The sequence below is a fragment of the Macrobrachium nipponense genome, chromosome 24, assembly GCF_015104395.2.
Source record: "Macrobrachium nipponense isolate FS-2020 chromosome 24, ASM1510439v2, whole genome shotgun sequence".
In the NCBI taxonomy this organism is placed as follows: Eukaryota; Metazoa; Arthropoda; class Malacostraca; order Decapoda; family Palaemonidae; genus Macrobrachium; species Macrobrachium nipponense.
In genome coordinates, this window is record NC_061091.1 from 1,195,975 (window position 1) to 1,212,465 (window position 16,491).

Below are 16,491 nucleotides of genomic sequence, written 5' to 3' on the forward strand. Positions count from 1 at the left end.
AGGTTACGCCTTTTCTCTGGAGCGAGTAGTTACAGCAATTGGTAATTTATTACGGTTTAAAATGGGGAACAATTCTGTCCCTCCACATTACACAAGTCATTTCCTAGGATACCATCTATCCCAGGAATAGGTAGTTTATCAACAATGGCCAGATTAATATTCTTTACAACACCCAATATGTCAACTCTCCTCAACCACAGGAGCAGTACACACGTGTCAGGAAAACCACTTAAAATACATAGTTAGCGATCTTCACATCAAGAGGTAACCTACTTCTCAACATAAAGATCGAGCAGCACCTGTGTCCCTCAAAAATTTGACATTTATAACTTCCTCCTCAAATCTCAGATTACCTGGCCAAATATACTTATTAAATGACAGTCATATGGGGTGGGGGAATCTTTCTCTTTATTACCTTTACCATTTTCTTCATTCTCTACAGAATGTTGAGAAGCCTTAACTTGATTCACCAAAGCAATGGGAGAAGTAGCCTGCCTCTGTAAATAATTCTGACGAGCAAAACACCTAGCCTGGGTATGTCCTGTCTTGTTACACCAGTAACAGGTTCTACTACTTCCCACACTACTAGTTATAGTACGACTAGGATGAGCATTATCAGTTTTTGCAAAATTCCTATTCACAAAATTACCACCGGATTACTTATTGGTTGATTTTGACCTGAAAATTAGAATTTGCTTTAGAGTTAGCCTGAAAATTAGAATTATTTTGGTTAAAGAACATTCTCTTTCTACTCTCCCCGTCACCCTTGACCACAGGGAAATTACCCCTGAAGTTCTCAGTACCAACTTTATGGGTCAATATATATTCATCACTCAACTGAGCAATTCTGGGAAAAGAGGTCACTTTCAAGTCTTCTAAATGCACTCTTAAATCTTTAGCACACGATTTCTTAAAATCTTCAATCAATATCAATTCCTTCAGGCCCGCCAAAGTAGTTACTTGGCGACTCTTGAGCCAGTCATCAAAATGCTCCTGCTTTACACGGGCAAATTCCACAAAAGTCATGTTCGGGGTTTTGTTAAAATTCCTAAACCTCTGCCTGTAGGCCTCGGGAACCAAATCATAAGCTTTTAATATCAAAGCTTTCACTTTCTCATAATCCCGAGATACTGCCTCTATGGCATTATAACCTTCTGAGCCCCTTGCCCAGCAAGCCGACATTGAATCAACACTGTCCAGACCTCCCTAGCCAAGACAACCTGGAAGCAACCCTTTCAAAGGCCTTAAAGAATTCAGCACGTTCTCCTCAGTGAAACAAGTACAAGTTTTGAGCATCCCCAAAACTAAACTTTTCCCCAGTATCTTTACGGATGGGGGTACTCACACACTTCCTACCTTGCTGGAGCTTGGCCAACTCTAACTCCATACCAAGCATTGCTCTCTCATGTGCTCTGATTCTCTCCAACTCCTCGAACTCTAACTTCTTTAGCTCCAACATGCTCTGGAAATCCTTTACTATGGCTCATTTCCACTTTGACCAAACGAGTAGGAACAGCCGACCAACATTATCAGTACGAGGAACTCGCTCAGTCTGACTTTTACCATCAGCAGACTGCCGTACCTTCAAAAAATCACTCCACAGTGGGGCAGATCCTGAAAAAGACTCAATCCCGGAGCCCCTTCTACATCAGACTCACTCATGCGTTTCACTAATTAATTCATCAGCAGTTTGTTTAAGTTCACACAGCCTATTCTTTACCAACTTATACACATCCTTCTTCAATTCCCTATTTGTTAAAGAAATGCCTAACCACCTAGCACAAGCTTTCAAATTTTCTTTAGTCAAAGCACTCAAATACCTAACACAATCCTCAGAAGCTAAATATTCAGCAGGGTTAAACTCTACATCATCCATAGTGAAAAGGAAAAGGAAGGTGATGAGGCACAAGAAAAATAAATACTGAAAAATCTCACCCAGAGCACAGTCTGACCACTCGCACCACCGACTGAGTTTGTCCTGGATCCTGTCACGGTCGCCAAATTTGTTACGAACTCCCTTTAGGAGAAGTCGTAACTGGTTCTTTATTTTAATCTTAAATCCAGTGACAAAAACAAATCAGTACGAGCGAGGAAAATCAGAAAGACACAGGCAAAAATTTCACAATATTTATTACACAATAAATATACGAACACTGATGGCTCACAAAAAGTAATAAATAGCCAAAATACAAAAGGCCATCAAATAACTCAAAGAGTCACCTATAACTAAAGCTAAACCCTACTCATAGTGAAGAAACCAATTCTTAATCTTTAATAAAGGCCCTCCCAAATAAATTTACCCACCATGCTAACCTATTACTAAATAGAAAGGAAAGAAGTGGAAGGACATACAAAAAGAAACAATAATCCTACCTAAGACATAACAATCTAAACCTTAATATACTATCAAACACTTTATACCATATAATTACACTCTTTAGGTGTATCTAAAAATACACATAGATTGGTCCTAGGACACAGACCAGTACTGATACAGACGAGACCATATATCGCTCAAAAAATGCAGTCACAGAACGTCACTCCCATCAGAAGAACTGCACTTCAAAACCGTTGGTGGATATACACTTTAGTCTAAGGAACGGCTCGCCTAAAGATACAGGGGATGTTCCTCTTACCGTGAGAAGACACCCTACTTGCTCCAACAATCTTACTCTGGTGCTGATACAGTGGATACATCCATGAATGACGAAAAAGGCTCTCGACCAGAACCACACACAACTGCCAACGCCAAGATTTAAGACAGTAGGCCACTTAAATCACAGTTGCACGTCGTACTCCTACATGTAGCTTCACGTGCATAACTGCCTTTCACATTAAGCAGCAGCTCAATACAAGAAAGCAGATGTTCTCAAGAGAACAAGCGAGAAATCTTCAGAATAGGACGTAGATATGCATAATCCACAACAGCAGACAGATCAGCAGCTCCAGAGTCCTCAACGGCCTTGAACTAGACTCTAGAATACTTTGGGAGAGTCACAAGTCACCTCTCCTTACCACACTCCCAGTCACCATAAAGAAAAATAAACAGAGTTACAAATTTGGCAAGGAAGCAAAAACACTGAGGAAGGCCGCACATCAAACTGCACTCAATAGATGCGCCACAAAACTAAAGCTTTTTTTTTCAACCAAAGCAATTAACAGTACATTTTAACCAAAATGTATACTAACTTAAACAAATAACAAAATACCTAAACAACTTAACTTAGTTTTACAAAATTGCAAACAATAGAAAAATAAAAGCCATCAGTGCAAAAAGGCAAAACAATGAGATTTTACTTTAAAATTACGTTACGGCCTGACAATATATAAATACATATATACCTCACTTGTTGGCAGAGTCGGTAACATACTGAAGTCCTGATTTCTCCTCTGTGCGCTGGTTCGAGCCCACGAGAGAACGAAATTATTATCAGCTAAAAAAATCCCCTACGGTTAACATATATGAAAATATATTAATTCCGAGATGGACGAATTAGATATTAAAGGGCCATTGTAGCTTAATGCGTGTAAACGAATCACGGTGATGTGATAAAACTATATATATATACAATATATTATATATATATATATATATATATATATATATATACTGTATATGTGTGTGTTTATATATATATATATATATATATATATTATAGATATATATATATATATATATATATATATAATATATATATATAATAGAGGGCTGAACACCAAATCATATGCACTGAAGGAAGCAGATATACATCTCTACTGGTTATAGGCTTTGATACCGGTCTCCATGCATCATAGCCAGCACTGTTGAATTAAATGATGCCATGGCTACTTTAAAGTATATATAAATACTTCTGTATTTAATGGCTTGCAGTTCACTCTATTGGCATTTTGAAAGTACGTACAAATATCACTTAACTGTAATTGTGGGACACTAAATTGCATTTATTACATATATATACATATATATGTATGTATATACCTTTTTATATTATATATATTTCCACTACACATTCAATTTCTATTCCTCTCAATTTCTGCCACAGGAGACCTAGAGAGAATAGCCCGCTTCTGGTTCACGGGCGCCTGCAAGCCCAACAAACAGCAGAAATCGTCCAGCAAACCCCTGGCTCTCGAGCAGTTCATGTCAACGTTCCTCCTCCTGGGCTGTGGAATCTTGCTAGCTCTCCTTCTCCTGGGGCTCGAACACGTCTACTTCAAGTACTTCAGGCAGTACATGGCCAAGTCCGAGAAAGGAACTTGCTGTGCCTTGATCAGTATGGTAAGTCCGCTAGATTTGAGTTGAAGCAGGAGGTCAAGAGTTGCTAGGTAGGACTTTTTTGTTCAGGTTTGGAAGGGTAAGGCCATTCAAAGGAGGGGAATGCAGAAAGTCTTGCTATGCTTTTATCAGTAGGGTAAGTCCACTACCTAAATTTCTGGTGAAACCAGAGGTAAGGCTTGTTTCGTATGGCTTGGTTTAGTTATGTTTGTATGGCTACGGCCATTAATATTTGTAAATAAATAAGGTAAATACACAGTCTTGCTGCGTTGTAACCAGCATGGTAAGTTCATTGAAATAACTCGACGCACAAAGTAAGTCTTGTTGTGGTTTCTCCAACAAATCTAGTCCACTGAGTATGGTCGGGTCGCACATAGCATATATATATATATATATATATATATATATATATATATATATATATATATAGTATAATCTATATATATATAATATATATATATATATATATATATATATATATATATATAATATATATATACATATGGGATTTGCCAGTGTGGTAACTTCAATTAAATTATTTATCAGTTGATCAGTATGTTATGTCCCCTGCAAAAAGGTGACCCACGAAGTACCGTTGTGGGTTGACCCGAAAATGATGCCCACTGAATCTGGCCAGGTCATGGGATATTTGTAGGAATGTAATATAGAGTTTAGGCCAAAGATCAAGCACTGGGACCTGAGAGGTCATGCAGCGCTGGAAAGGAAATTGAGATAGGTTTAAAAGGTATAACAGGAAGAGAACTTCGCAGTTGCACAATGAAATCATTGTTAGGAGAGGGTGGATAGAATAGTACTAACCCACCCACCCCACGGGGGAGGATAGGACTTGCTAATTAGGACTGATTAGAATGACAGGTCCACAGAATTAAGTTAAAGCCCGAAATTGGTCTTTCGCGGTTTGATTAGCACAATAGGCCCACTAAGAGAAGGTTCATTCAAGATGAATGACACTGGAGATACATGATACGCATCCTATAGGACTGAGGGACAGACTCGTGATTTAATCCAGTCAGTTGAAATCCCCTTTGGAATCGTGATGGTCTGATCAGTAAAAGTCAATACTACATCAAAATAAAACAAGTCCTTATAAGGAACTTGCTCAGATTTTACCAGCTTACAAAACCCGGTAAAATGACAATTTCCTACGTGGTCCACAATAATAGAAATGTTAAAAGTTCGTGTATCATCTATAAACACTTCATAAAAGCTTTCGAACCCTTCCCTAGGTTCATCTTCACTCCAGAAAAAAATTTTTGGATTGGAACTGAAGATGAACCCAGGGAAGAGTTCGAAAGCTTTCACAAAGTCTTCATAGATGATAACAGGAACTTTTAACATTTTTATTGTTGTGGATCACTTAGGACATTGCATGTACTCTCGTGATAGATAGTTTTTTCCCAAACTAAAGTCACAATACTTTAAGTGGTGTGAACTGAATTTTACATAGCGTCCCACGGAGCAAGTTGAGGATTTAAATGTAGTAGCAAGAAATTATCTTCAATCCGGAATAAACAGGTCAATATTTTAGCCTCAAAAGGACCGTTCGGTAACATACGGTCTAATCCGGAAAGAAAAACTTCCTGGAAGCATTTTGACCCCAACGGAATTCGGAGAGCAATTTTACAATAATGTCTTTCAAATGAATGTAACCCATGTAACCCTGGCCGCGCCTCATCACAGTCAACTAACTCCCAAGTGCTTGTATTACCGAAGCATAGAGAGAATTAGGGAATGGTATAAACGTATAACTATCTGCTTGGGTTCGGTATCGAACCCATAACTTTCCGTTCGAGCCATATAGGCCTACATATATATATATATATAATATATTATATATATATATATATATATATATAGTATATATGTATGTAATATAAATGAATATATAAATATATGTGCATATACTATATATATATATATATATATATATTATATATATAGTATATATATATATATATGTATATGTTACCCATCCGCTGACTCCAAACTATTACCAACGAAGAGTATTTAATATTTTGGTATGCCTTAAGCCTGAGCGTTAAGGCGAACTAACAACCCTCAGTATCTCTCTCTCAAGGTGATCACTGGAGTAGCCTTCTCCCCCCCCCCCCCCCCCCACCCCCCCCCCCCCCTCTCTCTCTCTCTCTCTCTCTCTCTCCATTCCATCAGGTCATTAAATTAGAGTCGGAGTTACAAAAAATAGAATATTTATTCCAAGTAAATAATTAGTTGAATAATTCAAGTTCTTACAAGATCAACACTGGAAAGATGATAATTCAAGTCTCACAGACAAACTAACTCAGCTAACCCCCCAGTATGTAAATGTCTTAATCAGTAATTAGTCACACCAATTATCTCTTCTCCAAAATATTATAGTTCCCTCCACACGGGACCCTCTGTCCCTAGGACACTCGGTCCCCTCCCTCACTAGAACCGCCTGTTTAAAAGACAAGAGAACACACTAGTGAGCACACACGCAATTGTAAAGACAAAGTCAAAAGATTAAACATCTTTACAAGATATTAAACAAGCCATCCTTTTGGCTAAAGTATGATAGCTAACTCATCCATTGCAGCCTGGAACTTTAACACTGAAATAAAAAGACTTTCGCAGAGCTATCCCAGCATTCTGCCTTTTCTCCCATAGCTGTCTCCCTCGCACAGACCTCTCTGTAAGCCTCCCATAGATTTGGCTAAAGATGCCATTATGAACGGAGGAGCGCACGTACACGAAAACCTTCACTCTCTCTTCGGTAACGCCTCAATAAAACTGGTCACAGCCAGTTTTCAAAGGCACCTTGAACAAGCCCTCGTGAACTCACATAACTACTGAAATGATTTATCAGCTTTCTCAGGTCATTGCTTCGGACTCTTGTCTCTATGGGAAGTTAAAAGCAATGAATCTGCGCTTTCTAAAAAAGTCACAGCACATCACAATGGCCTATTAAATATATTATTAATTATAGCCCTCTTTCATCTGACACCACACACACCACACACACACATATAATATATATATATATATATATATATATATATATATTATATATATAAAATGAGAAATACATGAATATCGTATAAAGCCAATCCCCAAATAATAAGCATGTCGAGAAATGAGCATTATATACGAAATAATATATGACCAAAGATATTTGAAGTGTGTAAAGAGTTAAAATAAATCGGTAAATATAAAAAAAAAGTCTATACACAATTATTTCAAGGTTTTCTCCTCCCGATTATTTTCCCGAAGTTTTCCGTTCCTTTGACGTAAAAAGCTACAAGGAACGACAAAAGATAAATAGGGAAGGAATAGACCTTATGGTACTACCCAGGGTTTGAAAGCATTGGTTATACAGGGTGGCCATAAAGTCCCAGTACCATTAAAAGCAATAAACTCTCGTAATGGTGCTGGGACTTTATGGACACCCTATATGTCCATACGTACAGGTGGCCTTATACCGGAGCAAGCTCTTGCCCCAGGGTGGTTGAGTGCGAAAGGCAACGAGATGCCTGATGTGGACCACCGAACACTACGCACAAAGGCGAGGCTACCGCTTGGCGTCATAGATATTCGAAGCCGCTGTGCATTTTGATTTGTTTACGATTCTGGCGTTAAAACGACTATGAGGGGGGAGGGGGGTTGAGAGCCCAGCTAAAAATAAGCCTGCAATTTTAACATGCAAGTAGTTGACGCTTCTTATAAATGTTACATGGGAATAATTGTTTGTTCGTTTGTATAGTGTTTTTACGTTGTATGGAACCAGTGGTTATTCAGCAACGGGACCAACGGCTTTACGTGACTTCCGAACCACGTCGAGAGTGAACTTCTATCACCAGAAATACACATCTCTCACCCTTCAGTGGAATGCCCGAGAATCGAACTCACAGCCACCGAGGTGGTTACATGAGAATAGTTATAACAAACACATCGGCACAAACAATATAAAATTAAGACTAGGCAACATGTTAAAAGGCATGCATATTTAATAAATCAATAAACACAACATCATATTGCTACAATAGACAATAATTACACGGCAGAATAAGAAAAACTAAGCCAAAATCACCTCATATTGACAAAACAGAGAAATGCACGAACATGCACAGGCAATAACATAAGCCTACGCCACAAAAAATTAGCATCAAGTTATATACCCTTTTTCAGTACTGAAAAATATTAATTAGAATATATTGATCACAATATGGAAACGTTATCATCATCATCTCGATATCTAATCAATAACTAATAACAAATCTATCGTTCTTAATGTTGTTATACCTATCGCTGTCTATATTAACATTAGACTACAATTAAATCCTTCCTCAATTCACGACTATTCGTGGCAGCAGTAAACCCCGCTGTTAGATCATGTGATTGTTTGGTTACCATCTTCCTTAAAATAGGTTTGTATGTGGACCTGAGAAGAACCTGCTACGGTACACATATCAGCAGAAATACTTCAATAATTTCGTAATATTATACAACATGAAAAGGTCCAAGATTTTGTAAACTAATTAAGAGTTCATCACAAAACACGTCAAACTTAACCTAAAGAACAGATGCTGAGTTGAGGACTAATAAAAAAAATTACTATCTGTAAATAACAGGTGGCAAGCGATATGGCAACAACTGATATAAATTACCTTCAAAGAATCAAGCACGGTTTGGTACGATTATAACCATCACTTATTAAAATTCATTAACTATATGGGAAGCTTTTGTTGATAATATTAATATCAAGCACAATGATTTATTTATAAGTTATAATTTATACAACTGCGAAAACCAGACAGCTATGAGCAATATCGCAGTAGACCTGATAGCAGTAGTAGCAATACCTCCAGATTTAACTTATTATATGTTATGTGATTTACCATGATAATGTTAACAGCCACTAAAAGCTAAATACATTAAACTAAATAGAAATTAACGGCACTATGACACGGGGCCTAATGGCATAAATTGCTATTACTTACCTATAGGCTATGAGGTTCATTTAAAATAGCAGCAATGACTAATCTCAACTTCGCTCAGCAAATCCGAACATCTTCTAAAAAACCCATGGAATATTATGTACCTATAGTAAAAAAAATAATAAAAAAGAGGGACAGATAAAATCAGACGAGACACCTGCACAGAAAACTGGACTGAAATAAGTATAAATGTAACACTCACTCCATCTTCGAACTTCAAACCAGGGAGCGGGAACTTCGTATTCAGTCTATTTATTTGCACTTTTTCCGACGTTTGGACGCTTTCGAGAGCCATTTTGACGCTACCGGCGAAACCACGAAGTAATAAAGTGTTATCAGTATCATCCGCGATACGAAACGATGCGCAAAACGCGCGAAAATCGCTAAATACAGATCAGTCAAGAACCACATGGACAGTTGAACGAGGAAGACATGACAGACGCCTATCGGATTTGTAAACATTGCAATCCCTAATCGTCGGATGTTAAACGAGCGCTAATTGGCTGTCAGTCTCGTGCGGCCTACCCATTGGTCGGCTAGCCTAAATGGCGTTTTATCGCCGCCGTGATTGGCTATAGCCCCTCCACCTCACTTGGATTTGTGAATACGGTGAGCGTATGCTTTTGGGCGAAATATAGAGGAGTTTTCGCATAATAAGAATAATTTACTAGGATATAATATGATATATTATAACTTTGACGTTTGTTCTCTGTGATAATACATGAATTTTATTCAAAGGCCAGACCTCACGAGGCTAGTAATATAATAAAAGGAGCCCATAAAAACGCCAAAATATAGAGAGAAAAGACTATAGTCTTTTCTCTCTATATTTTGGCATTTTTATGGGTTCCTTTTATTAGATGGAATTATTTTGTAACAGAACATTTTTACCAGATCATATATATATTATATATATATATTTTATTATATAGATATATATATATATATTAGTATATATATATATATTAAGTACGAAATGAAAGGAGCAGACAGAACCAATGAGAGCAACAACACAAATTTACTTTTTAAAGTTGCCATACAGTCAGAATAACCTACATCCCCATTTTAAACCTGTTCTCTCCATCTTCTCTCCCCCTCCACCCACCCACCCCTAACCCCCTTACCTCCCCAACCCAACACAGAGTATGGGCAAGTCCTTGAGTTTCCCGGGAGCCGTCTTCGAGGCGCAGGATATGATCCGGAACCACAAGTGCCAAGATCCTCTGTGCGACACCCACCTGTGGAAGGTCAAACACGAGTTGGACATGGCTCGCCTGAGGATACAGCACCTCGAGAACCAGCTCGTCTCCCACGGCCTCAGGCCACCTAAAAAGTAGGTTTCAATCCTTGTTTTTTACTTTTTTTATCTCTGGAAATTGGATTACGCGCCCCCTTGTCATTTGCATCTCTCTCTTTCTCTCTTTCTCTTCTCGTAGGCCTAAGGCCTCTTCGTATTTTTTTTTTCTTTTACTTTTTCAATATCGTTTTTGGGGAATCTAATTACATTTATTTGCATTTTCGTCCTGCCAAGAAATGGTGTCTCGCCGGCAGCAGCAAGATTCTTTTTTTTATATATATAGTATTTTCATGTTGTTTACGTTTTCTTAGGCTGAGTCTTATTATTAGAGCATTGTATCCTTTTATTATCACTATTATTATATTCTGCATAAGATGCCACTTTCGCTTTATTAATGCCATTTTTTAAAGAGCCAAACCATATTTGTTAAGTGGAATTTATACTTCCAGTTTAACTGCTCACTGTGATTTCAGTCTTATCTTAACATGATGGTCTTCGTCGTCTGAAGAAATATTAAAAAGGACACCATATACCGGGAGTGAAATAGCCTTCGAATGATTTTAGACGCACTAAGCTTAATGGAAGTACTAGGTCTAGAAAACTGTTGATTCTTACAGACTTTGTAGATATATAAGTATCCGAGAATAAAGGACATATCTATTGGTCACTGATATCGGTCTAGAAAGGTAATCCTTTGATATAGGTCTAGAACAGGTAACCATTTTCACGTTTCAAACCTTTAGATTACTAAATGTAGCCTCGACTCTTAATCCATAGATATAGTAGGTTTAGAACAGGTAACCTTTTTCACATTTCAAACCTTTAGACTACTGGGTGTATCTTTGATTCTTAATCAATCGATATAAGTCTAGAACAGATAACCTTTTTCACATTTCAAACCTTTAGGTTACTGGATGTATCCTCCACTCTCATTACAAGACAGGATGAGTAAATTATAGTTTTACCTTTTCCTTGTTATGAAGATTATTTCAAATACACTCTCTAAACCAGGGGTTCTTAACAGTGGGTAGCCATACCCCTATGAGAACCACACGCTGGGGCTGTAGGATTTGATCTCTGCATATTTGTATAGATTTTATTTTAATGCGTCAAAGTATACATGGGTACATTTTGTAAATCAATAACTATAAAACTATAAATACTTTTGATTTTCTTGTATGCTCTGCTCTATTCCTAGCTATTCATACCTTAAGTACTAAACTAAGTATATTAAGATATATTGTCAACAAATAGGACTTGAGTGGACTTAAGCAAAGGGTGTATGGAACCATAGTGGACAATTCGTTGGGGTCTGTAGTCATCCAAAGGTTAAGAACCCCTGCTCTAAATCATGAGAATGATGACTGAAACCACTCAAGTACAAAGAAAAGTCATCAGTGCTTTTAAAAGTAGATAAGGATCATAGTTAGCTCTCTAAAGAGACTAGCGTTCATAACTCTTGTGCTAAGTGATGTCAGTGCTTTTAGATCCATGCACTGAGAGTCTGAGACATAACTGTGCTCTATGCAGACCCTCTTCCACTAAAATATTTATATTTCAGTGTACAGTTTGTCATTTAGTACTATGTTTTAACATTCATCTCATACTTCAAGTTCCATGTACTACATTTTGTTGCCTGGTTCATCGGCTTAATGGATTCTCTATCTAAATTGTTTTATATTCATTCATCATCTCTATATTTCAGTGAACAGCTTGTTCTCTGGTACTATAATACAGCTTTGATCATCTCCATCTCATACTTTTGATTTATATATGCAATTACCTTTACAATCTTGTGGTACCATTCTCTCCCTCATCATTCTATTTCTAGTACTATAATATAGTATTCCTCATCCCTTACTTTAGATTTTCGTAAAATTTATTCCCGGACATTCGTCATCTTAATTAACGCACTCTGTCCAAATTGTTCTGTGATATTCGACATTACATCCGCCATCGCCCCTTAATAATCTTGCACATTTCTCTCGCTAATAATTCTGTCTCGACTCCTTGACACTCCCTCACTCTTCAGCTGGCAACAGGTCCTTCCTCCGCTCTGTTGGAAGCGGGTCTCGATGGTCTCCGACTTCGAAACCTGCTATGAGAGTGAGTTTGAAATCGGCTTACAGTCGGAGGCCATTGATGAAATCGAAGGGTAAGATAGAAGATAGAATGCTCTCTCTCAGGCAGTTGCTGGGGATGACGTAGAGACGAAAAGTGTGTTGTTGTTGTTGCTGTTATTAGCTAGATCTGTCTCCCTTAGAGTTAAAAAAAAAGAAAAAGAAAGAGGCGGTTTATTTAGAAACCCTTCTATTCCCACCATTTGGATCGAGGAAGTCCTTCGTCTCGTACGTTGAAGTGCATCGTGGAATTGTGTCGTCGTGTTGCGTGACGTATTAGATTGTATATTCTTGTATAATGATTCGTTTCTTTTAATATGGTTGGTTGAAGCACGCGTGGTTATTAGTTAGATCATTTTTTTTTTCAGGGTTGTGATATCTGAGCCTGCTATGTATCCATGTATATAATGATTTCAAGTCAATTGTATATATCGCACATGCATTACATTACTTGTATACCTGTAGTTGCACACAACTGTTATTCACATATGTATATACTGTGGTTGCGTCTGGTTCCAGGAGAAACACCATTCAGGCTGTAATTCCTTCCCCAAGAGGTTCACAACCATCCACTGCGTAAAATATATGCTTGTGAATTGTGCACATTGGTATTTACAAGGTTTTCAGGGAGCATGAGTATACATTTGGTATACTCACTCTCTCTTAGGGACTGTGGCAATTTGCTTGTCAACTTTTGCATCCACGCCTTTTTGGTTTCTAGAGTTCTAAGATTGTGCGCACGAGACATTCAGACTAACCCACCTGATTGCCCCTTCACATGAAAACTCTGAGAACCGTTGTATATTTCTTGATTTCCAGAGCCCTTTTGTATGAGGAATGTGTGCATGAGTCCATCAGTATAACCCTTCCTTGTGTACCTCCACCACCTTCGTATAACCTGGAAATCCATGCATACGTATTTGTTCCCTAAGTCCGTCTGTGAAAAGTTTGTACGATAGAGAGTGCACAGTAGATTTAACCACTCCTTTTGCACGTCCAGTTCTCATGGGTTCTCTATCTCTCTCTCTCTCTCTCTCTCTCTCTCTCTCTCTCTCTCTATGTTCCTAGAGCATTTCTGTATATAGGATGAGTTAGAGTAAGTCTAAGTTTAGTGTTGCAAATGTTCCCGTACCTCGAAGCCTTGGAACACAGTAGGGAGGTAGTGCCGTCAGTGAACCTCACGCGCTAAAGGTTTTTTTTTTTTTTTTTTTTTTTGCAGTGTCCCTTCGGCACGTAGCTGCTACCCCCCTGTCATTAATTTTACTGTACCTCCATTCATATTATCTTTCTTCCATCTTGCTATCTACCCTCTCCTGACAATTATTTCATAGTGCAACTGCTTCGAAGTTTTCCTCCTGTAACTCCTTACAAACTTACCTATTCTCAATTTCCTTTCCAGCGCTGAATGACCTTATATGCCAACTCTATATTCCATAATTCCCAAACCTTGGAGTTTCCCCAGAATCCGACATTTTTCCTCTTTTCATCTTGTCTATTATTGTTTGCGTCTCAATGAGTTCTTTAATCTGATCATTTCCTGAATGAACAGCAGAAGCAACACTGTAACATTAAATTTTCCATGAATACGTATTGCAGTTATTTGGTTGAATTTCTGTGTACAGAATTAAATTAAGACTTTCAGGAGAATCCTGGTATGTATGTGCGTATGAAAGACTCATTCCTATTTCAAGGGATTGTTGCAGCCAGTCCAGGTAACTTGATCTCATTAAGTTTAAGGTCACCTCCAGCAATGCAGTCCCCAAGTGCTGACTCCAGCAAATCTCATTCCAGAGACAGAACTGTCAGGTCGGGGATGATAGACTACAGGAAGCCGAGAGACATGACGCGGAATCACGTGACAACCAACGAGCCAATCAGGGGACCCCTTCTAGCTGCAAGGTACAGTACGGTACAGGCTGACAGGCTCTGCTATTTCTTCAGCTCAGATTCATTGAGAGTCTCTCTCTCTCTGTCCTCTTCTTTTTGCTGCATTTTTAAAAGATTAATGTTGTTTTCATGCAAAGAATTAGACGGATTTAAGGGTGGGGGGGGGGAGGGGGGACATGGTCACGTGGCGCCCCCCTCTTGGATAAAAGTAATTGAAAATTGTTGTCTTTCAAGAAATCATTATCAGTAGCAAATATTTGTTTAGTTAATGATTATTTCAACAATAACAACTACTACTACTGTATATATATATATATATATATATATATATATAGTATAATATATATATATATATATATATAAAGATACTATATATATAGTATATATATATATATATATATATATATATATATATATATATATGGTATATATATATATATGTATATATATACATATGTGTGTGGTGGTGTGTATGAGTGTGTGTGGTGTATATATATATATATATATATATATTATAGATATAATTATAGATATATATATATAATATATAATTATAAATATATATAAAGACATTTTCGAACCCCTTACATGTTATCTAGGTCAATCCAAGTCTCATTTCTTCCTATTCGCGAACCTCTCTCTTTCCCTCAATCTGTTTCTCCCTCTCTCTCTCTCTCTCTCTTCTAGTTTTCACATTTATTTCACTTATCGTCTCCCACCTGGTGTCAGAATTCCCCATCCACAGTGATTTTTAGAAACCCTTTCATGCTGGAACTATTTACAGAATTTTATACCTAAAAGTGCAAATTGATCTCTTTTGCGTGTACCGATATACACGGGGCTGACCCAGACGACGATTTCATTCAAAATCATTTAATGTTTCAAAAACTCTGTTTTTTATCTAGCTGTGGCCATGAACGACCTTTACCTCTGTAGTAATCTGAATTATCTTTCCCCCCACACAGCAGCAGTAGCAGCAGCGGCGGCGGAAGGTGCAGGAGATTAGAGGTAGCTGAACTGGAGACGGTTCTCTGAGAGACGAGTTATCCTGCCCGGTTTCAAAGCAGCGTCGACGTGACTGGTCCCGTGAAGCGGACTTTAGTTCAAAAAGCGAAACATAGATGGAGTTCAAAGCCAGTTCCTTGAATGGCACTACGCAACATTGGTTGTTTGAACGGCGTTCTTTTGGTCTTCATAAAGGGACGTCTCTTTCTCTTTCTCGGTTTTGCAAGAGAGGAGGCAGCCAGGTGGACGTTTATGAATGGTTGACAGATACCAGATAGGTAGAGACTGTTTATATTAAGCCTCTCGTGTACAGAGATGGCTAAAAAACGGTTTCGCAGCGGACGATGAGGCAGGATATCAAACTGTGACTCAAGATACACTCATTACCGGCGAGATTTTGTAGACGAAGATGAAGAAGAAGAAGAAGAAGACTAGGTAACCAGATCTCAGAGTACTCTTTCCCTTCCGCGGTGAGGTGAAAAAGACGCCATTTATGTACCCCTTCACTTCGCTCCCCGGAGAGAAACACAACGTAGCTTGTTGCTTGACCAAACCACCAAAAAAAACTTCGCCCCTTAAATGTGTGTGTGTGTGTGTGTGTGTGTGAGAGAGAGAGAGAGAGAGAGAGAGACGAAAATCACAAAAAGAGGCGGTTCTGAGACCTGTGCTGAAAATTAATTCTAGACGCATTTTCCCCTCTCTCTCGTGGGCGTGTGGAGGTGCTTTTTTTTTTTTTTTTTTTTTTTTTTTTTTTTTGCTGGTTGGGGTACAGGAGGAGGGTGATGGTGGAGCTGGGAGGTTAAGAAAGAAGGGAAAAACTTTAGTTAGCGATATACGTTAATCTGAATGAAGAGAAGAAGGAGCTATATATCGCATACCACCACTCGTAATTCAACCAAGAATTCAACAGGT

At 38.1% G+C, this 16,491-nt stretch overlaps 1 protein-coding gene across 1 annotated transcript in view; it reads left to right on the forward strand.

The window, feature by feature from the left end:
* LOC135204658 (glutamate receptor ionotropic, NMDA 2B-like) overlaps window positions 1-16,210 on the forward strand; it is a gene marked incomplete in the record, with an annotated part of 496,073 nt that extends 479,863 nt beyond the window's left edge. Inside the window, 5 exon segments of the mRNA XM_064234808.1 lie at window positions 4,044-4,279; window positions 10,413-10,603; window positions 12,600-12,722; window positions 14,479-14,586; window positions 15,543-16,210. Of these exon segments, the coding sequence (XP_064090878.1) occupies window positions 4,044-4,279; window positions 10,413-10,603; window positions 12,600-12,722; window positions 14,479-14,586; window positions 15,543-15,609 (725 nt within the window).
* Window positions 16,211-16,491: the final 281 nt, after the last annotated feature.